This window comes from Melozone crissalis, unplaced genomic scaffold, assembly GCF_028551555.1.
Source record: "Melozone crissalis strain CALT ecotype California unplaced genomic scaffold, PUWL_Pcris_2 ptg000005l_1, whole genome shotgun sequence".
Classification (NCBI taxonomy): Eukaryota; Metazoa; Chordata; class Aves; order Passeriformes; family Passerellidae; genus Melozone; species Melozone crissalis.
Window position 1 is genome coordinate 27,349,539 of NW_026535783.1, and position 26,765 is coordinate 27,376,303.

The 26,765-nt window shown below is 42.4% G+C and overlaps 3 protein-coding genes across 5 annotated transcripts in view; 2 read left to right on the top strand and 1 right to left on the bottom strand.

Moving 5' to 3' along the window:
- The window catches only part of BDP1 (B double prime 1, subunit of RNA polymerase III transcription initiation factor IIIB), a 52,587-nt gene extending 44,713 nt beyond the window's left edge, over positions 1 to 7,874 (bottom strand). The window contains exons 1-5 of the mRNA XM_054288925.1: positions 7,699 to 7,874; positions 2,970 to 3,522; positions 2,202 to 2,308; positions 1,202 to 1,261; positions 710 to 847 (exon numbers count right to left, since the gene is read on the bottom strand). Of these exons, the coding sequence (XP_054144900.1) occupies positions 710 to 847; positions 1,202 to 1,261; positions 2,202 to 2,308; positions 2,970 to 3,522; positions 7,699 to 7,874 (1,034 nt within the window). The remainder of the gene's footprint in view (positions 1 to 709; positions 848 to 1,201; positions 1,262 to 2,201; positions 2,309 to 2,969; positions 3,523 to 7,698) is intronic.
- Positions 7,875 to 8,291: 417 nt separating this feature from the next.
- SERF1A (small EDRK-rich factor 1A) lies at positions 8,292 to 12,773 on the top strand. Its single transcript, XM_054288979.1, has 3 exons — positions 8,292 to 8,496; positions 11,661 to 11,769; positions 12,270 to 12,773. Exons 1-3 carry the CDS (start codon positions 8,490 to 8,492, stop codon positions 12,340 to 12,342), a joined length of 189 nt encoding a protein of 62 aa, XP_054144954.1. The 5' UTR covers positions 8,292 to 8,489; the 3' UTR covers positions 12,343 to 12,773.
- A 1,692-nt stretch (positions 12,774 to 14,465) lies between these two features.
- Positions 14,466 to 19,586, top strand: SMN1 (survival of motor neuron 1, telomeric). Of its 3 annotated transcripts, XM_054288958.1 has the most exons (9): positions 14,466 to 14,538; positions 14,619 to 14,690; positions 14,778 to 14,903; positions 15,188 to 15,388; positions 15,768 to 15,914; positions 16,745 to 16,816; positions 17,329 to 17,442; positions 18,323 to 18,408; positions 19,017 to 19,586. In XM_054288958.1, the coding sequence occupies exons 1-8, from the start codon at positions 14,500 to 14,502 to the stop codon at positions 18,377 to 18,379; spliced, it is 828 nt and encodes a 275-aa protein (XP_054144933.1). In that variant the 5' UTR covers positions 14,466 to 14,499; the 3' UTR covers positions 18,380 to 18,408; positions 19,017 to 19,586. The 3 variants fall into 3 exon arrangements, with proteins under 3 accessions (XP_054144933.1, XP_054144925.1, XP_054144941.1); XM_054288950.1 differs by having other exon boundaries at positions 18,323 to 19,586; XM_054288966.1 differs by having other exon boundaries at positions 15,188 to 15,361; positions 18,323 to 19,586.
- Positions 19,587 to 26,765: the final 7,179 nt, after the last annotated feature.

Consider the following 26,765-nt stretch of genomic DNA (forward strand, 5'->3'; position numbering starts at 1 on the left):
ATTTGCTTTCTCTGTTTTATATATAATATAAATAATATATATACATATGTAATACAGACAGAAATAATTAAGTAGCTTCAAAAAAAAAAAAAAAAGGACTTTTTAACATTTGAGAAAGCTATTTTGTAAAACCATGACAACCTCTCAATATCCTTCTTCAATACTTTCAAATTATTTTACCAGGCCACCTTTATCCTTAAACCTTGGCATAAATTTCATGTTAATACCTTTGGGGAACTCAGAAATTTGATAATCTACTTTTTAAACATCATATTATAAGCAAAGTTACTGAAAACACTGACAGAAGAATAAAGCAGCAACAGGCAAGATGCAAAGCTGGAGCAAATCATACTGATAACCAAATAACAGTAAGCAGATACATGTTAACTATGAGAAGCAAAAAAGTCAGCAAAACAGAAGAAGACATCTGGAAGTCTGACAAATCTTCAGTGTTCATTCACAGTAATAAAATATGTCACCTTCCTCTCTACCTCTTTCCCCAAAAATATTTCTCATAAAGTATGCCACTACAAAGATGCAGACGACTGCTGTTCGTATTTTGCCACATCTTTGCACTGTTTCCTATGTCAGTGTAGCTCAACTCTCAAACATAAATACGCTCATTCTCATCCCCGTCCAAAGTAGTCCTCTATTTGCAAACTGAGCTGCAATGCAATACTGTCCATGAGTCAGGCACAGAATTTGTCACCTTTCTTCATCCAGAATGATGGAACCATCTTCTGCTACTTTCACACGAGGAACGAGAAGTGGGCCATCCTGACTCTCTTCCCCATTCTCTTCTTCCTCCTCCTCCTCTTCTTCATGATGAGTACTTTTCTCTTCCTGTCTACAATTTTTAAGACAGCACACAAAAATACTATTCAGTGTTTTGAATTGCTGCTCATTCAACAGACATTCAACAATTTGATGAACCACCCAGCAATGCAACACATCAATAAATAAGTCAATATGTGAACTTTGAAACCTGCTTTTTATTCTACCGCAAATGGAAATATGTAAAACTTAAGGTTGAAAGCAAAATGTTCTTTAACCACAATACCAGCCAAAATTGCAATTTTTATAAATTAGACAGTGATATTTGAACAGTAAAAAATATACCTCCACTTTTAGCATTATCACAGAAATGCAGGGTTTTTTACACCAGAAAACTTTCCAACTATACTTCACTATCAAGACTTACTCTTTCATTTGACTCAGTGCAGAACTTCTCTCTGTTCTCTTTTCTTCTACCAATGAAGACCTAGAATGTCATAAAAAGCTAGAGATTATTGTTTGTACAGATATATTTCTGCTTTCTTCCAGGAAACTGGATTTTAGTGCACAATGGACAAAGAAACACAAAGCTTTTTTTTCAGCTCTTTGTATCACATCTACATTGAACTACAAACAACCTCTGCTTAGTAAATTTTGCCCTTTTTTGTACAAGCAAGGACAAAAAAAGATACTTCAAGCAGAAATCCATTGTATGGATACAGGTAACATGAAAGCACCTTGCTTTTTACCCCTAGGGGACTATTCAGTGTAAAAGAAAAAATAAGGGAAGTGATAAATAAAACACACAAACACACAAATCTTAAGAAGCGAGTGATAACAGATGATAACAGAAAATTCATCTACTAGTGAAAGAACAGGACTTAGATAACTGAACTTCTATTCATGTGATTGCTTTTGGCAGTTGCAGGAAAAAGGCCCTGCTTTGCTCCATTTGTGGCAGTCTGTACAGCCAGCTGCATTAGTGAAACATATCAGTGAAGCAGCAGCAACTACATTCATCCACGGTAAACACCACTAGGGTCTTGCAGTGCATTTTGCACTTCAGCACCTAGGAGGAGAAATACTTAGCTTCCTAATTCCACTGGGTCTGGTGGGCAATTATCTCTAAGAGCCACAACTAAAAATTTCACAGCAGGGAGTTGGAAAAAAAAAATTCTACTAGTCTGTATTTCTGCAGAGATAAATGAACACTGGGGACAGATACATGTTTGTGTGTTTCAACAAGTATACTAAGCTCCATTCTCACTTCTGCACTAGAATTAAGCAGATGTGAAAACTAGAAGCTAGTCTAGAAGCCTTTGTTACCACTGCAACAACTCTGTATCTGTGCCAATACTCCATATTTAAGTATTATAGAGGTTGAAAAGTAACTTAACCTAAGGAGAGAGACAAAAAGTCATACTTACTTCATAGGATTGTTTTCTGGCAGATAGTATATTAAGTCTCTCATGGTCATTTTAGAACGATCTGGTGGAGAACGTCCTTCAATTACTGGGGGCCTGTGTTTCAACTTCTTCCACACAAATCAAAATGAAACAAAAAAACCCAAAAAGCACTTAGATTCACCCTGAAAATATTTTATAGTTCACAAATTATTATTATTTTTGTTTATTTTTGAAGTACCCCATTCATGGAATTTTGTTGTTCACACACACACACACACACCACTCCCAAGAACCAAAACAAGATTATCTTAAAAGTGTCCCTTTCTCAGCGAGGGCATTACAGACCCTTAAGCCACTTATTCTTTCAGAAGCATTCAATACCTGGCACAAATAAGTTAAAAGTTATTCAACATTACAGAACTCTGACAATGACCAGTTTGAAAAAATATCCCAAATCCATCCTGCTTGCAGCACACTTCCCCTGCTGTATTGTGAAACTCTCAAAATTGGGATGTTGACTACAAAAAAACAGGTGTCATGCCAAAAAGACTTGTGGTCTAATCAAAGAAAAACTTAGGCAATTCTTTGTAAAATCTGTATTATTAGAGAACAAAGCGCTGTTACTGCTTATAAACAGAATAAATACACAGAGAGTTATGAGGTGTGACAGACAACTAGCAGTGAGCAGCTGACAATCATGAGAAAACACTACTGCAAAGAGATAATGCATGCAGGGTGAATCAAACGTCCTGCCCTCCACAGATAAGCACTGCTCAACACAGGCCTTACCATCCGCTCTTTCTTCAGCTCTTCTTTAAGCATTTCTCTTAATTTCCGAGCTTTGAGGATCCTTTCGCGGTCAGAACATGTTCGTCTGACTTTCTCAGGAGAAGGTTTCACAGGTAGCTTTTCCTCCTGTGCTCTTGATCTTTCCTGTGTTGGTCTCTCCTTGAGAGGAGAGGGTACATTCTTCTGCAAGCTATCATCATTTTTCTGAGCAGCTACACCAACAGTTTGCTCTTTGTTTGCAGACTTTTTTAGCGGTGAAAACTGTGGCACTTGTGGCACAGGTGTTTTCTTCTCAGGAAGCATAGGGGACTTTACAGAGCTTTCAACATTACTCTTTTCTGATGGGGAGGCATCCTTCTGAAGTGAAGCACTGCCATCAGAAGCTTGTGATGTTCGCCTCTGTGGTTTTGTTGCAGAACGCTGAGTAGATGACGGTCCAGCTCTGGGTTTGACAAGATTTGGCATGGTGGAGATACGTTTTCTTCTCTGTGTAAGCATCTCTGCAGGGTTACTAGCTTCCGCAGTGCCACTTGTATTGTCCACCTTGTCATCACTGGAAAATTTAAGAAAGTATTCTGAAGTTCTTTACAGTGATAGATTTGTTGCTCTTACTTTCAAGATGTGTTTATGGGGCAACCAGTATAAACATTAGGCTACAGGAAAGCAGCTATACACAAGAAGCCATGCTAGGACCAACATGTAGCTGGTACTTCCTCATCAAATAATCAGCTCTAGGAGCTGACATTATTTTCTAATACTAATCACTGATGTACAAGCTTGCAATAGTAACACATTCTCACACCCCACCTCTTTTTCTGGAAGGCTCTCTCCTTTCAGCTGAAAATATCAGTACCATAAAGCTTTCTAAAAATTACATAAAAAAATATTTACATAACATAGGTGATATATTAGAAACAAAGCTGTATGTAACAGTGGTTTGATGACTTTTATTACAACAAAAGTGAACATTCCTCTCACACATTTGCAAGTAGATGATACGTAACCTGTGACTTCCACAAAATCTTCAGCAGTCAAACTGCTGCTCACACTTAACACATTAATAGCTCTTAGCTACCCTGGAAAACTTGGTATGTAAGTACTTTTTCTATCACTTATATAGAAATGATTTTCAAAGTGCAAGTAAAACTGCCAACCATTATGATCATCCCAAATCTGCTGACTCCACCAGTGTTCAGCTTCATGGCTGTTGCTCATAGTAAGACTGCAGTATAATTACAACTGAGTCATAAAGAGAGTTTTTTTAATTTTATGTTGGAACTATGCCTTGGTTCTGTAAGTAAGGACAACCATGGTTCACTTACACATTTTAAAAATGGTGGTCAGAAGTAAATGTTTTCCAAGAAATATAAAAAAGTATAAACACACAGTCAAACTTTTCAAAATTCTCTCCAGCTACTTTCGATGATTCAGGTATATGCTGCAGATTATCTGTTTGCATTTAGCAGTCTCTGTTAAATGGTTGAATCAATTTGTCCCACACTGTGAGTTCATACACATTTTTAGTACAGAAAATCCTTGGGCAAAGAGTTTAGAGGGCTTCTTACATGGTGCCTATTTAGGTGTTTTGAATGAGATCTTGCAAGTTCCACTCAACATCCACTGTTCTTTGTACAGCAAAGACATTGGAAAGTAATTCTTCATTCACCTTCTCCACACCATCTATGTTACGTGGAGTTTTTAACTGGAGTGCAGCACTGGATTTCTGAACAGTTAAATAAAATCTAACAGAAAGTATATCAAAAAATTAGAATTCTCTTACAGAATTTTAATTTCCCTGATATTTAACAAAACTTATTCAGTATATAGAAAACAAAACTATGTAAAGTGACTGATGCTACAGACACAGACTTGAGCACCTGTGAATGAAGAGTTAAGTGTCTGCCCCTCCACTTTCCCTCATGAAGAAGCTGTAGATTGCAATGAGGTCTCCCCTCAGTCTCCTCCAGGCTGAACAGAACAAGTGACCTCACCACTCCTCATCCAGCTTCCCCTCAAGGCCTCACCATCTTTGTTGCCCCCCCCTTGGATGCCCTCTAACAGCTCAATGTCTTTCTTATACCGTGGCACCCTGAACAGCCCCCAGCACTTGAGGTGAGGCTGCCCCAGAGCAGAGCAGGACAGTCCCCTCCCTCGCCTGGCTGTGATGCTGTGCCTGCTGCACCCCAGCACACGGGTGACTCTCCTGCCTGCCAGGGCACTGCTGACTCGAGTTCAACTTGCCACTGACCAGGACCCTCAGGTCATTTTCCTCCAGTCTCTTGTTCCCCGATCTGTCCATACACTCAGAGCTGCCCCACCCCAGGTGCAGAATCTGGCACTTTCCCTTTTTGAACTTCATATGCCTGGTGTTTGCCCAGCCCTCCAATTTGCTGAGGTCTCTCTGCAGGGCCTCCCTGTCCTCAAGAGAGTCAACAGGTATCATGTGCATTTTGTATCATGGGCAAACTCACTTAATATACCTTTGAAATCTGTGTCCAGGTCATTTGTGAAGCTGTTGAGGAGCTCAGGGCTGAGATGGAGCCCTGTGCAACCCAACCAGTGACAGGTCACCAGTCTGATGTCGCCCCATTCACTGTAACCCAACCCATGAGCCAGTTGCTCACCCATCCATCACATGATATGTTCATCCAGGTGTGTGCTAGATGTTTTGTCCAGAAGGAAGGATAGTGTGAGAGCCAGTATGGAAAGCTCTACTGAGGTCCAAGAAGTTTTCATGAACTGGCTTCCTGGTCAGCTAGGTGGGCTACCCTGTCAGAAGGCTATATGGCAAAGGCCTGTTTTTAGGCCATAAGAACAGACTGGAGTGCTTTTCAGAGTCACACCAGTATCTAGTTTTGAAACTTAAAATTATATTACACTGATGCACCTGTTAAATTACAAACACAAAAGTCTTTTACAAATCTCCTGAAACACTAACAATAGCCTCTAAGCGAAAAATGGTAAAAATTTCTTCATTAAAAAAAAAAAAAAACCCAACAGATAGCCAAGGATCCAGTAAGGTGATTGCTGTAACATAAAAATTACATCCTGAAGCACAATGTGAAACAAGTAAAGATGTAAGACACAAGTTGAATAAAAGGCAGTATGGGTTTCCTAAAGATATGCCACGCCAACTAGTCTGATACCTGAATTTCCAGCCACTGAAACAGAAGACACTAACACTGTTTCATCATGCTGTCATAAGGGGCAAGCTTCAACTGAAAGAATAAAGGTATTTATGAAAGACTCAAACCCAGCTGTACAAAAGAAGTGTGAATGTTGCTCTGAAGAACAATTATCAGACTGAGGATGTCCTGAAACAGTGATCTGTACTGCCTTTGGTGGGGACAGAGTTAACTTCCTTCACAGTAGCTCACATGGTGCTGTTTCAGAATTGTGACACAAGAGCACTGACAGCACACCCTCTTTTCAGCTAATGCTGAGCAATGATTGTGCAGCAACAGGGTTGTTGCTCACAGTTCACCGTGGCTGACCACTGGGGATCAGCAAGAAGCTGGGAGGGGACGCAGCCAGGACAGCTGATCTCAGAAGATGGAAGGGCTACCCCACACCATGTGACATTGTGCTCCTCAATAAAACCCAGGGGAAGAAGAAAGAAAGGATATTTGGAGTTATGGCGTTTGTCTTCCCAAGTACCTGTTATGAGTGATTGATCCCTTTCTTCCTGGAGACAATAAAGCACCTGCAGGTAGTGCTGAATGAATCCCCAATTCTGCTTTACTTATGTGCACAGGATCTACTGAACTGTCTTTATCTTGACACATCTTTTCTCACACTTTTGCCGTTTTCATTTTCTGTCCATCTCACAAGGCTGGGAAGGGCAGGGGTGTGGGGAAGCAAGCAAGAAACTGGGTGGGGTTTAGCAACCAGCCAGGCTTAACTTACAACAGGGAGGTCCTCAGGGAGGGCCAGTACTAAGGCCAACTTTACCATGTGCTTCCATCACAATAAAAAGCCCTTTAAGAACTTAAAAAATAGACAATAAAGCCCACAAAAAGGAGAAAGTCCTCCCTTGCCAGTGCATAAAGAAATGAACATAAAACAGCAAATGCTGTAGGAATACAAAATCAAAATCATCTGGTTACAGAGCACAAATAATTTTTTCAGCACACAACAAACCAGAGCTACTGGCTGCCGTGGAGTCAGAAATAATGAGTGTCGGACCACACTGGGCCCCTCCTTTGCAGTCTTCACTTACAGAATCATAGGAGCAACTGGGCTGGAAAACACCTCGAGATCGTCGAGTCCAACCTATGACCCAACACCACCTTGTCAACCAGACCACAGCACTAAATGCTACGTCCAATCTTTCCTTAACCACCTCCAAGGAAGTCACCACTCCAACACCTCCCGGGGCAGCCAATTGTAATGTTATTCCAGGACCTGCTGCACAAGGGCAGTGAAGAAACGCGGGTTCATCTTCGCTGCGAACACCCCCAAGTCCTTGTCTGACAACCCTGGACACGGAGTCACCGGGCACCGACCGCACACGTTTTCCACGAGGTCTGCAGGACGAGCCAGCGCCCTTTCACAGCACTGACAACCAGACGGTGACGGGCCACGGCACGCAGCGCTACGCAGAGCCACTGCAACCTCCCGGGATCCGCCGGGTTCCTGCCCCGCACAGCCCCGTCCCGCTCCCGGGGATCCGCGGCCCAGTGTCCCCGGCGGCCCGACACAGCGCCAGGGGAAGTTCGGCGGGACTCACCTCTCTGCCCGCCGCGCGTCCGCCGATTCCGCCGCGGTCCCTGCTCCGTCCGCCGCCGGGGTGTCCGAACCTGGGGGTTCCGGCGGCTCCGGGTCCACCCCGCCAGCGCCGGCGGCGGCGGCCCTGCCCGGGGGCCGCACATTGGGTCGCACGGTGAGACGGGCCCGCCGGAACATGGCGGCGGCGGCGCCGGGAGAGGCGCGCGCCAGGCGCTCCCGGGACAGGCGCGAACTCGGCGGCGTCAGCAGCGCGCGGCGGCGTGCGCCCGCTGATGCCGCGAGCCCGGCCGGCTCACGGCGTGCCGCCCCGGCGGCGCGCCCCGCGACGTCATCAGCGTGCGCCGACCAGGAGAGGAGCGGCAGGAGGCGGAACCTCTACGGGGCAACCAATAACGGCGCCGTAGCCGCCTGTAAGGCCCCGGCAGCTCCTCAGCCGGCTCTCAGCAACTCTCCAGGCGCTCGCTTTGTCTCCGAGCCCAGGCTACTACACCAAACCCTCACCCCCGAGCCCAGGCTACTACACCAAACCCTCACCCCCGAGCCCAGGGGGACGCACGGCACCAATCTCGCAGGGCTCCCGCCCACGGAGTGGGAGGCAGCGGCGCGCGTTGATTGGGCCAAGTCCGCGCGGCGCCGTGACGTCAGCGATCAGCGAGGTGCCATAAGGGGCAACGGCAGCAGGCGGCACCTCAGACGGTTCCGGCGGTGGCAGCGGCGGCTGGTAGTTGTAGGCAAGTGGTTAGCGGTAGCGGTGCGAGCCGTAGTAGTGCTTCGCGGCCTGATCATCTCGCCATGACCCGTGAGTACTGGGGGCTGCTTGGGGCCTGTCGGGTCGTGAAGTGGGCGGTGGGACTTGGGCCGATCTCCTGGTCGGCTCCAGGCATGAGCGCGACGCCGAGGGCAGTCTGGCTGGGGGAGATGCCTGGGCCGGGGTCTGAGAGTCGGCCGCTGTGTGAGGTCGCGTCCGGCTCTTTGCGGACTTGGCGTCCCACCAGCGAAATCTCGCCTATAGTGAGTGCATGGGGAGTAGGCTTTTACCCACGTTCTGCCGCCGTCCGAAGCTGGAGGCGAAAACATCCTCCTCCGCCTTCTGGCGTATCAGTGGTGGCGGGACCGGGGGCAGGAATTAAGGTGATGATGGACTGAAACAACAGCCACCCTTCATTTCAGTCCCGGCTGCCACCAAGACTGAAAATAAAGGACTTTTATATCAGTCTATTATATATGCTAAACATTGGATACTCTGCTGTTTAAGCTGAGGTTTTTGAGGCTGTTGTTGAAAGGGCAGGAGCACTCTGTAAATCGTCACTGTGTTCAGTGCTGGCGAGCAGCAGTGTTCGTACACCCGCTCTAAAATGGCGGAGAACTGTGAACCGGACCCAGGATGCTCCGGCTCCCGACTGCTGGGAGGGCTCCTGTGCCTTCTGCCTGCTATGTCGGGCAGTACAGAAACTCCTTGTGTTTAATTGAGCTCGTGCTTTCACATTCACTCGAAAAAACACAGTTTTGAGGCTGTGCTTTTACATTCATCTGGAAAATACAGTTCTGAGAGCACACAGCTGCTGAAGTGCGGCTGAAGACCTGGAATGTAAACAGTTTGTGCACAGAACATAATAAAGAAGCGCATTTAGGATTTTTGTTGGCGTTTTTCTTCTCCTGGAGTTGAAAGAGCAAAGACAAGTCGAAATGAGGTGTATGTCTTGCATAAGCAGGCCAGGATGGTGTTGCTTGAGGAGGAATGTATAAAGGTGTATGAGCAGGAGTGTACTGCTCTTTTTGTGGTAGTTCATGCTTGAATTTCAGGAAGCTGAATTGTCTTCTGTTGGAACAATTTCATGGAAGATTTAGGTTGATATTACAGAATGAAGAAAACACCAGTGATTCCCTTGATGGTAGGGACACTTATTCAGCATCCTAGAGGATGTAATGGGACCAAATAGTCCTTGGCAATGTTTATGTGGAAGCACTGATGGTAGAAGTAAGTTTTACTCCAGAGAGTTGTTTGGTATTCTATGCTTTGTGTGCATTCTGTATTGCTCAGCTTTTCTATCTTCTCTGCTTTGTTGTGCCAGCTGCTTTTCAGTGATACAGTTGAGTTCTGTTCCTAATTTTAAAACCTTACCGTGTCTATGGAAAAACTCTGCAGAGCCCGTGTCTGCAGAGTCTGCTTGGAAAACAAGGAAGAACCGGAATTTAAGGGTGGAGAGTAACTGCTCATAAGGAAGTGCCTGAGGTTTGGGGTGGAGGGTAATTCTGGCTTTAGCAGATCGTTTTTCCTTCCTCTGTGTTTTCTTCATGATAAAAGAAGAGACTTCTGGTTTTTGGTGGGTTTTTTTTGTTTTGTTTCGGTTTTTTTTAAGCACAGTAGAAGAGCTCTTTCATTGCTGCTCAGTCCTTCATATAACGTTCTGGCCTCCTGAGTACCAGAAAACTCAGGAACCATTTATGGCCTGGAATGTGTCATCTGCTCATGAGTCATCAAGTTCTAATCAACACTAGTACTGCCAGAGACAGCTGGTTTGCTTCAGTCTCTGAACAAACAGCTGCCCTTTTTCTAGATGGACTTTGGGGACAGGATGCTAGTGAGGATGATGAGTAGAGTTCTCTTAGCTTTTCCAAAAGGTAGTACTTATGTCCTGTCACAGACAAAAGTTATCTTCCAAGACAAGAGTGGTTCTTGGGAAGCGGCAGTCATACAGGGCTGTTTTCACTTGAGCTTCTGGCATCTCTTACCAGGCAGCCCATCGGCTGTTGTGAAGAATGCACAAACCCCTGCTTCTGCAGGGTTGATCTTGCCTACTTGTTGACATGGCAGGTACCTTTGTGTGCTCAGAAATGGTGTGGGTACAAAGTGGTGGATCATACCAGCAGGTTGTTGTTTAAAAGTGACCTAGTCCTAAGATGCTTTTGTAGACCAGAAATTACAGGCACCTCAAGATTGAGATATCTGGCTTTGAGACTGAAAGATGGCATAGACAGTCTTAATAATGGAGAGAGACTGAAAAGGGAGACAACAGAAATTATGGAGAGGTGGAATTGTCATTTTTGAGTATAAAAGATCGTGTTAGTTCAACAGGACAAATGATTATGCATAGCATATCTGGAACACTGTCAGTCCAAAAGAAGTAGAGCAAGAAGTACCAAGCCAGTGAACCAGGTCTGGCAGGTTGGAGCAAAATAGAACTAAGGAAGAGAATACTGAGGAGAGATTGCCAGCTAATGCAGAAGATCTTTCAGTCTTTGGCCATTGCCTGGAAGACCCTGAGTATTCAGACAGATAATTTTGATATTGTGCCCTCAGGAACTTTGTGTGATCAAAGAGATTGCATTCGTATCTTGTTGGTAGTCATGGGGAAAGCTGTCTTTTCCCTGAAGTGTCCTCTCTACTGGCAGTGATGGGTGTTTGTGTCTTTATATACATACAGAAGTAATGTTACTCTTCTCACGTTTGTTGAAATAATGCCACCCAGTTGCTAAGGCCCAGGCTTACATTCTGCACTTTATTTCAAATTTAAAAAACCTTTTGAGGTCATCTCTTGAATAGTCTTTGAGTGCTGTCAATTTCAGTGCTGTTATTTCTGTCTAAAATTAATTTGTAAGCTATGTCGAATGCTGGAATGTGTTTGAAGAGTGGATGGCTTGTCTTTGGATGAGTTACTGACATGATTTTGCCCAGCCTATTGGTGTGATGGTTTTCCTTCAGCCTTTTGTGGCAAACTATATTTTGTTTCTGTAAGGAATATTAGAATTTTGGTAATCTCTTGAACATGACGTATAGAATTAAAAAAGTAACAACTATGAGCCTTTAATTTCTCCTGTTGTACACTGAGATAGCAGGTATGACCATACCAGCTCTACACATTGTGCCAAACAGTACTGCCTTTATAACAGACTTTTACACAGGTACACTGTGTGAGGAAAAAACAAGTGGTAGTACTTGTTTAACTGTTTATTATCTTGCAGGTGGGAACCAGCGTGAACTTGCTCGCCAAAAGAACCTGAAGAAAACTCAGGAGATCCACAAAGGCAAAAGGAAAGAAGATAGCTTGTCTGCTTCTCAGAGGAAACAGAGGTAAGATCTAGTAAAGTTTAGTAAATGTTTAGGCTGAAAAAGAGAGGCAGATGGGTCAGAAAGAATCCAGTGTCTTAGCTAACATAACATTTAAATACTGTGTTTTATTCATTGGCCAATCACTTGCCAGAGCATAAACTGATGATTAAATTTTGCTGTCTCTGCTGTTAAAAAGATGTATTTTTATTATGCTCTGTAATGCTTTTTAATTTTTGTGACCAGATTTTTGCCTACTGCAAACAGGAAAAGATTGTGTAATGCTTTCTTCAAGATGTTTGATTCTAAAACCAAAAGAATTATTTGAGGTGTACTAATCCAGTGAATTGTCTGCCTCATGGAGTAACGCATGCACTGAAAAAAACAGGGTAATAAAACACTCTGCTTGTGGCTTACTGAGAAATTATTTTTTCCTTTTTCAGGTGGGAGTTACTAAAGGGAGGGAGCTCTGCTTAGAAAAACTGTGAGCCAGTATCTGATATGCAGCTGTTTTTTCTTCACAGGGACTCTGAAATTATGCAGCAAAAGCAAAAAGCAGCTAATGAAAGGAAGTCTCTGCAGGCAGGAGCAAAATGAGCTGCCACTATGGAGAAGATAGAGTGCACCGATGAAGCAGAAGGACCTAGATGATCATTCATAAAAGTGTCCAGCCATTAAATGATTAAACATTTATTGTGCAGAGTTGTTCAATTATCATTAGTTAGAGTATTTTCTGGTTACTATAGGCCTAGATGTCTACAGTGCTCTTTCAAAACTGACTACACTCTTCTGCATGTCTGTGAATGAAAGTACTAAGCAATAGCTTTATTCTAGCTTTTGCTGCATTTGTTTGTTTTACTTAATGGTTCCAGTAACAGAATTTCTAAATCTACAGTTAGACCAGATTTGGTTGCCTGAATTCTTGAAAGTACAGCTACACTTAGAATGGAACATACTTGTAAAATTAACCTTGCAGAGGTCTGAACTGTAAATCTCAAAATATTTTTACAATAAAATGTTGCATGTAATACTGTCTAGTCTGAAATGGTTATGCTTCATAATCAGTTGATTTCCAAGAAGTTACCAAGAACGTAAGGAACGGATCATCTTGTGGAGAAATGCAGTATAACAACGTAAGTGTAATATGAAGTATAAATGAAGTTTATAAGAAATGCATATTATAAGCACCCTTACATGTAGTTTAAATCTGCCCTGTAGGAAAAATGCCTCTTGACTTGCAGACTTGTTGGTGTACAAAAGTGACTCAATCGAGTCCTGATACTAACTTAAATAACCTGCAGGCTTGATGCTAATGAGTTCCAATGGAAGCAGATCTTGAAGTTGTCACACCAGTAAAAGGATTCGAAATTACTGCTTCAACCTGCCTTAGGACTGTAAGTTAGTGTGGAAAAATTCAGCCCTTGCTTCACAGGGATGCTTGAGTATATTGTGTACTGACCAGGCGAAAACTGTTGGCGAAAATTCCTTGGCGACCATCCAGGAGCCACTCTGGCAGTCAGTCACATTGAGACCACCTGAGCTGGGAATGAAGCCCCTTCACAGCTACACCCCTCACACCTGGGATTAAACCTGGGATTCCTTATCAGCACAACCCCATGTTTCCTGTGGCAGTCTCAGACATTCTGATCTTCAATATAATGATGCAATAACTAACAAAGTCACAGCTCCACTTGGTGCCTCTGGGAGGGACCCTAAACAAAGGAACCTCTGGGCTTTTATACCCTCCCAGTCTAGGTCTGGGTGTGGCTCCTGCTGTGTCTCAGTTCCCCGGCTGGTGCCACAAGTCCCCGTGCCTTTTGTTGTGCAGTGGGCTGGCCTCTAGCCTTGCTCTCACCAGCTGCCTGCACTGAATGTTCCTCAGCAACTGATCCGGTCTCCAGAGAAAGATTTTGAAGCCTCTGCTTTTTAAACTGTGTTCCATCTAAGTGCATTCATTCATCGGTAACAGGCCCCTGGCACAGCTTGAGGAGAGCTGGAAGGAACATGTAGCTGGTGCTGGCAATGTAACACCTGCAGTAGTTGAGAAGTTAAGCAAATTCACAAAATTGTTAGGGGTGGAAGTGACCTGTGGAGATCATCCAGTCCAAACCCCCTCCCAAGGCAGGGTCAGCTGGAGCACATGCCACAGGAATGTGCCCAGGTGAGGTTTGAATGTCTCCAGAGAAGGAGGCTCCATGACTTCCTGGGCAGCCTGTTCCAGTGCTCTGCCACCCTCAATGTAAAGAAATTCTGTCTATTGAGGTGGAACTTGTGTTTCACTTTATGGCCTTTACTGCTCGTCCTGTCGCAGAGCACCACCGAAAAGAATCTGACACCATCCTCTGGGCACCTACCTTCGAGATATTTGTGTGTTTTGATGAGATGCCCTCTCAGTCTTTTGTCTGGACTGAACAGGCTCGACTCCTACAGTCTCTGACCATAACAGAGATGCTCCAGACCCCAAATCATCTTTGGGACCCCTTGCTGGACCCTTTTCCGTAGCTCCTTGTCTTTCCTGTACTGAGGAGCCCAGCACTGAGTGCTGCACCAATTCCTTCGCTCACCTGTCGTTGGCTCGCTCCCGGCTCCCGCCGCGCAGCTCGCCGGGGCAAGTTTCCCGGCAGAGCAGGCCCAGGGAAGCACGCGGAGGGCGGAGGATCCCGGCGGATCGCGGCGGCCCGGGCTCGGCCGCGCCCCTTCCGGTGGCGGGGCGGGCGCGGCGCTCGGCGCGTGCGCGGCGGCGTGCGCGCGGCCATGGCGGACGCGGTGCTGTTCCGGCGCGGCACCGGGCAGGTGGGAGCGGCGGGGCGGGCCGGGAGTGGGGCCGGGAGCGGGGCCTCGCCATGGCTCTAAACCGTGTGTGGCCTCCCCAGAGCGACGACTCGGACATCTGGGACGACACGGCCCTCATCAAGGCGTACGACAAGGCGGTGGCCTCTTTCAAGGTAAGGGGTCGGCGCGGCCGGGGCTGGATGCTGGGGATGAGGCCGCTGGATTGGTATTTATTGGTTTTCTCCTTTCTCTTCCTTAAGAATGCCTTAAAAAATGGGGAGTGCTCGGAGCCTTCAGACACGCAGGAGCAGCGCGTGGTGATAAAGAGAAAAAACCATAAAAAGAACAGAAATAGGAACAAGAGCAATACAGCAGCTTTGAAACAGGTCGTCTCATTTGTGTCGTCTCATCACAAATACCAGTGTTGCTTGTGCTGCATGTTGTACTTCCATACGCAGAAGTGGCTGCTTCATCACCTTGAGAGTAACATTTTGGGATGGTGGTGTGGGGTGATGACATAATAAACTTTAGGTTACATAGGGGAATTTTAGTAAATGCAAAGGAAACACTGTAGGTGGGATCCATCTCTCTGGACAGAAAGTAGCTTAGGAAAAGGTACGTTCTGCCCAGCCACATAGGTATTTACATGCTTCTCTTGCTTCTTTTGCAGTGGAAAGTTGGTGACAGCTGCAGTGCTGTTTGGTCCGAGGATGGCAATTTGTATCTAGCAACTATTGCCTCCATCAACCAGAAGAGAGGCACATGTGTTGTCACCTACACAGGATATGGAAATCAGGAGGAGCAGAACTTATCTGATTTGCTTCCTCCAACCAGCGATGAAACAGTAAATGGGATGGGGCATTCTGGGGAGGTGAGGGACTTTTTCATTCTTCTGTAAGGAGTTGGGAAGGGGGAGAATCAACTTCTTTTAATATGTCCGGTGGTGCTGCTGGTGTTCAGAGTGAGAAGTGATGCACAGTTCTGTTGTAAACGGACACAAGCTGATGGAGGGAATGAAAGCATCCCTTTACTTCTTGAACTCAGCATGGAAGAAAGGGAGTGGACAACAAGAAATTCACCGGTGAAAGACAACATAGCTAAAATGATGAGCAGATAAAGTTACTCCTGTGTAGGACTGGGAGGGCTGGAGAGGGAGGGATGTGAATGAGACTTTCCAAGCTTTTTTGCACTAAAATTGCTTTTGTAAACTCCTGTTTAGTGCATGTCATAAAAATGTCTTTGTCTTCTAGAATGAAAATGAGACTCCATATTCAACAGATGAAAGTGAAAAATCTTCCCAGTCACCTCGTAACAAAAGCAACTGCACAAAAGCAAGATTTTCCCCTCAAAACTTGAGATTTCCCACACCACCACCACCAGCCCCAGGCCTAGGAAGAGTAAGCTCACCCTTAATTGAAATAATTTATGTACCATTGCTAAGTATGGTATTACTGTGAATCCTGAGACAATATGATATTTATCATTGTCTAGAATTCACTTAGCAGCATTTTGAGAATGGATGTACAGATATGCATGTCAGTATCTCTTGGTCTGCCATTTTGTAACTATCTGGCCTCGATATAGTCCTTCTGCAGTCCTGCTGTGACAAGAACCTTCTAACATTTGCCTTCCAATTGCCTTTTAACTTAGAAAAGGGATATTGTTCCCTGGATTCTGGTGGTGTGATTAATGTCAGTGCTGTTGATGTTTTAAGATTTTGCATTTTCTAGCCAATTGGTATGCTTCACTTCACAGGACATTTAAGGCAGTAAAGGTGATGCCCACATGTCAGGACATTCACTAGCACAATGGAATTTAGTCAGTTTTTGCCCCCTCTGCACAGGAGCGGAGAAATTATCTGTTTTCCTGTGTGAATATTTGATCTGTTTCTTCCTGTTGAGAGTGTGACCTAAGTGTTGACTTCCACTTAGGAAAGCCTTTTGAAAATACTTTTAAAAATGCTTCTAAACAGAGCCCTGCTTCAGCTGTGTTTACCTCAGTGACATGAGTAATCTTAAGCTGCACTTCTCAAGTTGTGGAATGTGCCTCAGAAATAGCTATTTTCACTATTATATACATGTCTGTATTTTCATTAAATTGCTGCAATGTGTTATCTGTTGTTCAAGGTACGTGAATTGTTTCACATACTTCTCTTAAGTAAAATGCTAATACCCCAAATTCCCTTTTAATTTATACTCTTCTACTTTTTTTTTTTTTTACCATGTAGTCTGGATCAAAATTCAAGGCACCTCCCTCATTTTTATCATGCTGGCCCCCACCCTTCCCACCAGGACCACCAGTAAGTGACAGAAGGATGGGGAAGATGAGCATTGGTGATCTCAGGTTTTCTAACTGAATGTGCTCACTACCTTTAGTTTTAGAACATATTTGTTCTGTTTGCCTGTATTTTTCATATATTTGTTAACACATTTAGTTCCAAATATTATGATAATCTAACATAGGAGGTCTGATTTGCACTCATTTCTGTGACAGTGAAGCTGTTGGTCAGAATACCAAGGGGTAGATTATTTGAAGAAACTACACTTTAAGTTAACAGCATTTCACTGAAGAAGATAGTATTTTTCCCTAGTAACACTTTTTGTTTACAGTACTCCTGTGGAGCTACAGGAGTTTTGTTTTTCCTAGGCTTTGGAAATTACATGTGTTCAGGAAACATAATCTCTGACTCTTATTCATATTGAGGATATGTTCCTATTTTTCAGTTTTATGTTTTAATCTTATAGAATTAGGTGCTCTCTAACCTGGGAAACACCCTATTGAAACACAGACATTTCCTTTGTGATTCCTTAGTTGATTCCTCCTCCTCCACTACCCATGAGGCCAGAATCTGCTGAGGATGACGAAGCATTGGGGAGCATGTTGATAGCCTGGTACATGAGTGGTTACCACACTGGATATTACCTGGTATGTGCTGCTGTGGTTTGAAGTGTCTTGGTAATTTTGCACTGCTATTGGTGCTTCTGTTTGCAGCAAGAAGCCATACAGGGAGGTCTGCTTTTTAGGTCTCTTATTCTGATTTACAGTTGCTACATTTAAGGGTGTTTTGTATTGTGTAAGTACTGAGTTGAGTAGAATTCATGTGAGCCAGCCTATATATATATATGTATATATATATATGTATATATATACATTTGTTGATGTTTTTGTACTTTGTTTGACTGGGGGAGTCCTGTCACATACTTTTATAGCCACTGTTTTACAGCCATTTATAAAAAAAACAATTCTGTCTTTGTAGACAGATGGAGTAAATACGATTATTTTTTAGTAGTCTTCTATGTATTTTCTTTCAGTATGAGTGGTAGTATCACACGATCAGATTTGTCACTTTTGCAGAGATTGTTCATCAGTAATTGTCTCATGTCATTGTGGAGGTCCAGTAGAAACTGTCAACATAGTTGTGAAAATCTGTGACTTGTATTATTGACTCATATTTTCATCTGTGCACTTAGGAAGAAAGAAAATTATGTGATTAACTACTGTTTGTACTGAGGAAGTTGGAAAAGGAAGATTTGGTGCTTCAGGTTACATATAACCGTGGATTGCTTTAATTTACTTTCAGTTGAACATGTTTGAAATTATTTTGTATAGCCTCTGATTGTAAAGAGGACATGTAGTTGGGCTTTCAAAACTGTTTCTAAACTGCCCATTTTGATTTCCAAAGAAAGTTTAAAACTGTGATTTTTTCAGGACTGAAAAAGATTGTCCAGAAATGTTTTTGTTCTGCAACTAAAGCTTTTATTTGCATGTTGGCCAAACCAAGATTTTACTAAATTGTATCCTATAGGGATTAAAACAAAGCCGAATGGAAGCAGCGCTGGAGAGAGAAACACATAGAAAGTAACCACATACCCACCATTGTTCTGAAGGATTGTAAGTATTGCAGCTTTGTGGTAAATGAAGATAGAGTCAAGTTTTGAACTCCCTTCAGAAACCTCTTGGCTTTGGGACTTCCATCCATTCTTATGGCTCTCTGAAAAGACTACTTCTGCCAGTAGTAATCCCTTCTTTGCAGCTGTGGAATTGTATTTTTGTAGCTAGAATGAAGGAAAGTATTCATTGCTCTGATAAGAGTTTTAACTACAGCATCACGATTAACAGTGCAGCTTATTTGAATTATTAGTGGTTCATAGTGGGCTGTTCATGGAACAAAAGGTTGTAAGTGAAATGCAGTTTTTTCATCTGTGTTTCCTTACACAGATGGGAAGGTTGTAGCTAAATTTGTTTTCAGGACAAACTAAGTTTGGTAATGTTGAGCAGTTCTGTTCTCAGTACTTCAGTACCTATGCTTTTATTTGAAATGCTTTGTCCAGAATTCTCCAGTGTATTGTTCACTTCCTTATAAAACAAAAGTATATTCTCCTGGGGAATTGTTTCCTGATTTTCTCTGACCACATGTAATTCCTGTGTAATTTAGTAGTTCTTATGTGTGTTTAAAACAACAAAGCTCTTTTATACTAATTTTTGCTTCTTTTTTAAAGCCAGGTACAAATCTTTTCCACTGAGAGGTGTGTATCACTTATGCATTGGTGGTTGATGGTGAAGAACTGAATTTTATCAAGACAATTAGTCATAACATTTTCGTAACACTGAGCTGTCCCTGTTAACAAATAAATAACTTCAGACTAGTAATTGAATGTGCATTGAAATGAGCTCTTTCTTAAAGACTTGTAGTAAATGTATTTCAAAGTACTGCAGCAACAAAATACTTTTTACTTCCCTGAGGCAATTTCAAGTCTTCTTACTATATGATAGATTTAACTCTTTTGACCCCATGTGATAGATTTCATATATCTCTCAATATGTTTTGCATTCCTTCAACTTTGTGTCAGAATGGCAGCTCCAGAACAATTCATTATGGAATCCTCTTAGGAGAGAACTATGGCGGCAATGTGTGTTGCAATGGCCACTGGTGGCACTGGCATGGAAAACAATGTACTGTCATAGGAGGGACATCTTACAGGTCTGATTAGAATCATGAAATATGACAGCTTTTTTCAGGAAGGCTATTGTCTTGTTTCAAATGTGTGAATAAAGTTCTACTTCTTAAACTTTGAGTTTAGGGATGTATTTTGTTTTGGGGTGTTTTTTGTTTTGAGCTTCCATAGGCATCTCTTGGTGGGATGAATGGCTGAAATACAGCAGAAAGCCTTGATGTGTTGCCTTTTTCTGAGTACCATTACTGAAAGCAAAATAGGGAAAGCCTGTGGAGAGGTAAGTATGGACATAGGTTTCAGCCCTTACAAGGTAGGTCTGAATTTTACTCTCCTCTACTCCTAGTAGAGGCTGTAGCCACAAAACCAGGCAGTAATTTAGTTCATGCCAGTGGTTTTCTTTTCAGTGAAATACAGCTGTGAACTTAACTGCATTCACTTCCTTTTCCTACTGTGGTCTTTCCATATATGTCAAAAATACAGTTTTCCCACAAGTAATTGAGCAAAAAGAGACATACTCATATTTTACCTAAGCTACTTTGAAAGCTTTCTTTTTTTTAATTGTCTAGGTGATGTAAATTAAGACTGATTGCAGTGAGGCAAAGGTTCTAAATCATCTTTTCAGATTGCTGAAGAGGCAGAACTGCCCTCTGCTTCAATCAGTTGTCTTGGTGTCCGGCATTGTTAGAAAATGTGGCCTTAATCAGTATTAAACACTAGTAAAATCTAGCATACAGCAATTTTACTGCAGTTCTGACTTCAGTAAAGTGGCTTATGTTTTAAACAAATTATTCATGTAACTGATTTAACTGCAAGCAAAACAATGGATAGGATATTAACAAAAGTGTGTACAAGACAGGCAAATGGTTCACACATGAGGGGTCACCACACTGAGAACTCCCAACAACAGCTGGCCGCTCCCAGGATATGTGACCTGGAAAGGCTCCTTCTCCCATCCCCATCGAAGATGTGAGGTGGTATAGAATAATCTGGGACTCCTAGTCATGTCCTCTTCTGGCTGATGTAAAAATTAACCCTATCCTGGCTGGAACCAGGACAGTGCTTATTTGCAATGGAAATGTATAGTTAATAACACAAGACAGACAGACCCAAACCCTAATACTCTGAAACTTTTCTAGGCTTGAAAAATTGGTTAAAGGGGCAAAATCCATTGCCAAGGTAATTTTAAACTCCTACATTAGGGATCCTTCATCACAATGCTAGACATTTTAAGGGCCTATGTATCAAGGAGCCAACCCACCACTGCTATTGTCACAGGACCAGACAATCAAGGAACAGCGATGAAAAGCCACCATAACTGCTGCTCTGGCTGTGCTCCAATGTGTGATCATGTAGGTAATGGCCACTTCTTTTAAAGCAGATGCATTACTAAGTATTCTTAAGGAATTTCTGTAAGATAGTGATTTGCTAACAGCTTTCCAAGCTTCTGGAAACCTCCATAGTTTGCTACGTTCACTGCAAAATCAAACAAGCATCAATAAGGATTTAAAGATGTTCTAAAGCCATATGAAACATGAACAAATAAACAGTGAAGCTGAGATACAATGCATTAAAAATAAATTGTTGCTGCTAGGTTGAAAAAAATAATAGAGCTTTGAACTCTGCATTGTGATATTGAGCATTGTGATACTCAGACTGAGGAGACTATCTGGTCAAGGATACTCTAGCAGGCCTATCAGTGCCTAGTAGAATGAGACACCAGTGTGTTTACAAGTGTTCAGATACCACTTATAGAGAATAAAGCAAATAAAACACCCCTTTGTGCAGCCACTGGAGGTCAGACATCAGATCGGCTCTGCAGAGATCAAGATACCAAACATAATCTCTCTCAGGCCTGCGTACCATCACATGAGCTTTCCAGCCTTCCCTTATGGTCACTCTACTTACAAGATGTGACTCCTCTAATTTAGTCACTATATATACTGAAGTATATGTCAAAAATAAAGGAAGATAATATGACAGACTTGGCATTTGTTTACAGAAAAAAACCCCAAACATTTTCCCTGGTCTATGCATAACCTGGTAGTTTTAAGACCACACTAGAAAAGAATTACATTCGAAAAACATTTTGAAAATAGCTAGGGCATATAAGCTAATATAACTAGCAACAAAGTTATGAAGCTCTATTTTAAGTCAGTCTATTTTTCCACTGCTTATTTTTCTTGTAATTTCCATTGCTTTGTAGAAGGGCAACTAAGAAGGCATTTCAGTAGAGGTCTCAACAAAGTCTAGTATGTAAGCAGGCTGAATACACTTTGAGAATCAAGACATATTTTGGGCTGTGTACAGAACAAACAGGAGGAAGAATACCTATTAAAAATGATGATTTGCAATTGTTGTGTACAAACAGAAGATTAATTTATTCTGAAGCCATGTCCTCTCTACTCAGACACATTTTTTCATTTGAAATTCTCTCCTTTAAACTCATCTAACTCATCATTTTAACAGGCTGTCATCCTGCAGTCACAGGATAAATGAGAAGCATCTGAGGTGCAGCAGATGTAGACACTGCTAAACCATCAGTTTGGCTGCAGACTTTATTATTTTACCCTGCAGGAAGGATGAGCTCCTTCAGATTAAGAAAAACAACAAAATTTTATGCTGCAGAGAGAAGCAACCTTTCCTGTTGAAGATTAAACAACCCTTCAACCTTTCCTGTTGAAGATTAAACAACTATCTATTTCCTGAATATTGCACCAAGGAGTAACAGCAGCAGATGCAAGCAAAAAAATCCATTAAAATTTAGATTTTGGGCAATAGGTTACTATCTGCTTTCCTTTCTCAGGTCTGCCCCTGCTGTTGTTGTTCATTCTGTAACTCAATAGCTTATAAAGATCATCAACACAAAAGGCAAACTACATCTCCAGAGAGGATGTAAGAGGTCTCATGAGTACTTTAGAGATACAAGGAATTTTCTGTTGACAAACTCAAGGCACCCACAGGAAGGGAAGGGGAGAGGAGACAGGACAGAAGCCAAGGGTAATCCTTCTCAAAATGCAATCCACTTCATCCTTCCCCCGTTCCCTATAAACCTGTTTTTTGCAGGTAGACTGTGTTTGGCTTTCTGAGGTGCTGAACACTTCTGATTCTAGATGAGGACAGGCATTCATCTCATTCAGCTCATCCCTCTCAGAAGGACTGAACACAGGCCCGCCCTCACATCTGCTTTGTGAGACCTGATTCAATGTGACTCTCCTGTGACACCAGACAAGTGACACCAGACAAGTAAGTAAGTGACCAGATAAATGTTTTCTCCTTTCTAAAAACATACCCTCCTTGCCACTCTTTGCTCTGGCTTTCACCTCAGACAGGGCTAAGGCAATTTCATTTCAATTTCCTTGTCACAGCTTTTGCAAAAGCCATTCTTATTTTTCATTTGCATTACTCTCCTAATGGAAAGCCAAGACAAGATTTTAGTTAGGCATCAGGACTATATTGAACTTCTGTCCCACCTGCACTGGAAAGTGGATCTTTTACTTGTCCTATGTTTATGTAGCTAACCAGCTCAGGTCAAGCTCATGTAAAACACCTGGCATTAGTAAGAGCAGTGGCTTCCACATGGGCTTCTGCAAGCCAAGTGTTTTAAAAAAGGCTGGTCAGACTCCTCCATCCTCAAAGATGGTCAAGGTGAGATTGCCTTTGCAATCAAACATACTTTATTAGCTAGGAAAGCATTGGCCTGCTATCACATTCTCAAAAGCAGAACTGGATTGCCAGCACTTTGGGCTTACTGGAAAACAACAAAATCTGGGGCTGAGGGTGGATCCAGCCACACCTGAACTTCTTTCTCAGAAGGAGTTTCGAAGGTAAGCAGGGCCTTTCTACACTTCATATCTCAATGGGAGGGTCTCCCTGATAAAGGTATTCTGAAGCTCCCATTCTGACCATGACAGAAAGCGTAATTCAACAAACTGAATCTTTTTTGACAAAGAAAACAAAAGGCTCAAAATCTCTGGCAATTGAAGTGGGTAAAATAAAGTCAGACAGGCTGGGTAAAAAAATAAAATGAAAATAGCTAAACTAATTTAAACCTTTATCCAGACAGCAGGAACACAAAGTCCATGAAGAGAGCTTACAGAGCCATCTGCTAACCAGGCTGTAAAAGAACCTTTCCAAAGGGTTCCATAATTGCAGAGGATTTGAAGTGAAACTCTCTGGAATAATTTTATTAATGTCTACTGGAGACAAATTCATGGGGGATTCCCATTGTCTAAATCAGAAAAGGAGAGAGCATATAGCAGAAGGTAGATCCAAAATCAAAGCAATTATCACTCAATGGGGAAAATATATTGCCAATTTTTCAAGAGCAGTCTGCACCTCTGGGGTAGAGGAAGAGACGTATTTGTAAGGCTGGCATCTGTTACAGACTAATAAGCAGAAAAAATATAATTATGTCACTGTAAAAACCCTCAATTGATCTACATCTTAAACAGTGCATTTGAAACAAGTCCCCTCAACTCAAAAAAATACTGCATTAGAACAAGAAAAGGTGCAGGGAACACAGCAGGAATGATAAAGTAGAACAGTTTTTGCCAGAGGATCAAGTGAGTTGCCTGTATTCTTCTTCATGAGGATGAGAGCATGTATGGAGGATACAGTGCATTGACAAATGATGCATGAAAATAAAATGTGTACTCATTAAAATGCTGTAAGTAGACTTGTGCTATTCTATAAATCAACAATCCCTCCCAGCTTTGCTTTTAATTACCTGTAAAGAAAGGCTCAGCACTGACAAGTAAATCAGGGTTTGCTCCTCTGGCGTATAACAGCCATCTCTCAAGGACTGCATCCTGCACACTGTACCTGTAATTGTCTCTGCTGGGTTCTTCAACTTCTGAACATGGACATCATACTTTGAAATATTACCCAAACTTTTGGCCAGGACAAATTCACAAGGGGGACAGAATTTCTTGTGCTGTTCACATGGGGTACATCTAACCATCATGGTAATAAAACTAACCCACAGCAAAAACACTGCACATTTGACTGAACAGGTGTATATGAAAAAAGCAACAGTTGCCATTTCTGTCAAAGACCATGATGAACGAGATGTATAGGACAAAAAGGACTTTATCATACTCATTTCTTATGGTAGGGTTTTAACTCTTCTGCAGTTGTTCAAGGACTTCCTGGAAATCTGTCTCCATGTATTTGCGTAACTTGAGAAAACCAAAGACTACATGTGGGAATCAGTGTGAAGCAGAAAGATTCAGCTCATGTGTTTAATTATTATTTGTCTTTGCTACAGGACCTTTTTTTGGCATTTTTTGAAAAAGCAAGACTACTAAATTATATTATGTATATATTTTAGAAAACATTCATCATCATCTCTCTTTCCTTAATAACATGATTTCTACAGGTTATAAAAAGTTGATTTTAGCTTAGTAAGAAGAGATAAGGTAACTGCAGAGATGGTATTAACAGGTATATTATTAAATCTGATTAGCCAAATTGAAATTGCTGTGAACTCAAATTGATTGGCGCCTTTACAATGACAACAGCAACTACTAAGAAGATGTTACAACCAAAATGGAGGGAAAGAAGAGACATGAGATTTGAGCAAGATGACACAGACAATCAGCAGATCCAAAGAACTTCAGCCTGTTCTAGCTTAAAAACCTAGAGTGGCCTCAGTGAACCAATACACCTCTCAATCTTAATTCTTCCATCTCAAAGCCATTACTGACTGCTGATAGCACATTTTGAATTTCTGCTTAGATTAAGGAAAAAACAGGTGGCAAAACATACAATTCTGTCAGGTTATTATTAGTATTGTGGTAAGACAATGATAGAAAATACTTTGCTCTGTGATGGTTCAGAATGTAGCAGACGTCTGCAGTTCAGCTATATATATTCAAATTCTGCTCCCTATAAGTCTAAAGAGCTGTGTTTTCTCAGTTATTGAGGGATCATAAAGATTTATGACATTTGCCAAACAAATCCTTAAGAAAGTGATTCTAAATCCAGGATCTCAAATCTATTTTTCTTTACTGGCTATAAAAGTCACATTCCTCTCTCTCATCCAAATCCCAAACCAAAACGTGCTAAGATCGTAACAAAATACTTCCAGTCCTACTGTATTTTGAAAAATTACTGTGGTGAGTTGCCCCTGGCTGGACAAGAGGTGCCCACCAAAGCTGCACAGGGGAGAGGAAACACAATGACAGGCTTGTGGGTCAAGATAAGGACAGGCAAATAATTATTCACCAGTTACTGTTGGGCAAAACAGACTTAAACAGGGGAAATTAATTTGCTACCAAATTAAAGTAGGTTAATGAGAAATAAACCCAAATCTTGAAACACCTTCCTCCCACCCTTGCTTTCTTTATGGACTTCACTTAAAATTTTCTCTACCTCCATCCCCCCAGCAGTGCAGAGAAATGAGAGCTGTGATCAAATCATCACACAACTCTACTGCTCCTTCTCCATTGGGGAGGACTCCTCACAGTCCTCACACCCCGACTCTAGGATGGTCCCTCCCATGGGAGGCAGTCCTCCATGAACTTGTACAATGTGGGACTCCACATTGTGGGACTCTGCTTCTCAAGGACTGCAGTTCTTAAAGGACTGCTCTGGTGTGCATCCAGTCTATTCCACAAGGTACAGTCAGTCCTTCAAGATGTTCATGCTCCAGCATGAATCCCCAACAGGGTCACAAGTTCTGCCAGCAAACCTGCTCCAGGACTACATGGGGCACAGAATCTGCTTCAGTGTGGACCTTCCAGGGTCACAGCCTCCTTCAGGCATTCACCTGCTCCAGTGGGGGTCCTCTTTCACTCCTATACTAATGAATGCATTTGCACCATTTCCACCCTTGGAAATTAGCTATGAGTGTTGTTGCAGAGGGAAACTTTCATTCCTACAAAGAAAATAAAAACTGGAAGGAAAGTGATGGCTCTTGCCTTTTTGCAAGCCTCTCCTTTCCACATGGCAGGACTCTCTCAGCTCAAAAATTCTTGCCACAGTTGCATCCTCAACAGCACCACAGGGTGCCTTCCTTCAGCACTTTTAAGTCTGAAACCTTTTACATATCTTCAAAGACCTACAAGAATTTCTCACAGGTCTCCTAATAGCCTCATTGATTGATCTTATGGCAGATAGAATAAATAAGGAAATAAACAAGAATTAAGAAGGTTGGAGTTTCCCACAAGCAAGGAAGATTTGAGAGCCAGTGAATCCCAGCCAAAGAGAACAGGTGGAGGGAAGATTTCCTCCACACTGCTTTAAATACACAGGACACAGATTAAAGTCTTTATACACAAGAGAAATACTGCC

Bases quoted from the DNA above. Each gene is read 5' to 3' on its own strand.
- SERF1A (XM_054288979.1), top strand. The intron at 11,770-12,269 runs GTAAGATCTAGT...TTTTCTTCACAG, and splicing joins GCTTCTCAGAGGAAACAGAG to GGACTCTGAAATTATGCAGC.
- SMN1 (XM_054288950.1), top strand. From the start codon at position 14,500: ATGGCGGACGCGGTGCTGTTCCGGCGCGGCACCGGGCAG. The intron at 14,691-14,777 runs GTAAGGGGTCGG...CTCTTCCTTAAG, and splicing joins AGGCGGTGGCCTCTTTCAAG to AATGCCTTAAAAAATGGGGA. The intron at 14,904-15,187 runs GTCGTCTCATTT...CTTCTTTTGCAG, and splicing joins ATACAGCAGCTTTGAAACAG to TGGAAAGTTGGTGACAGCTG.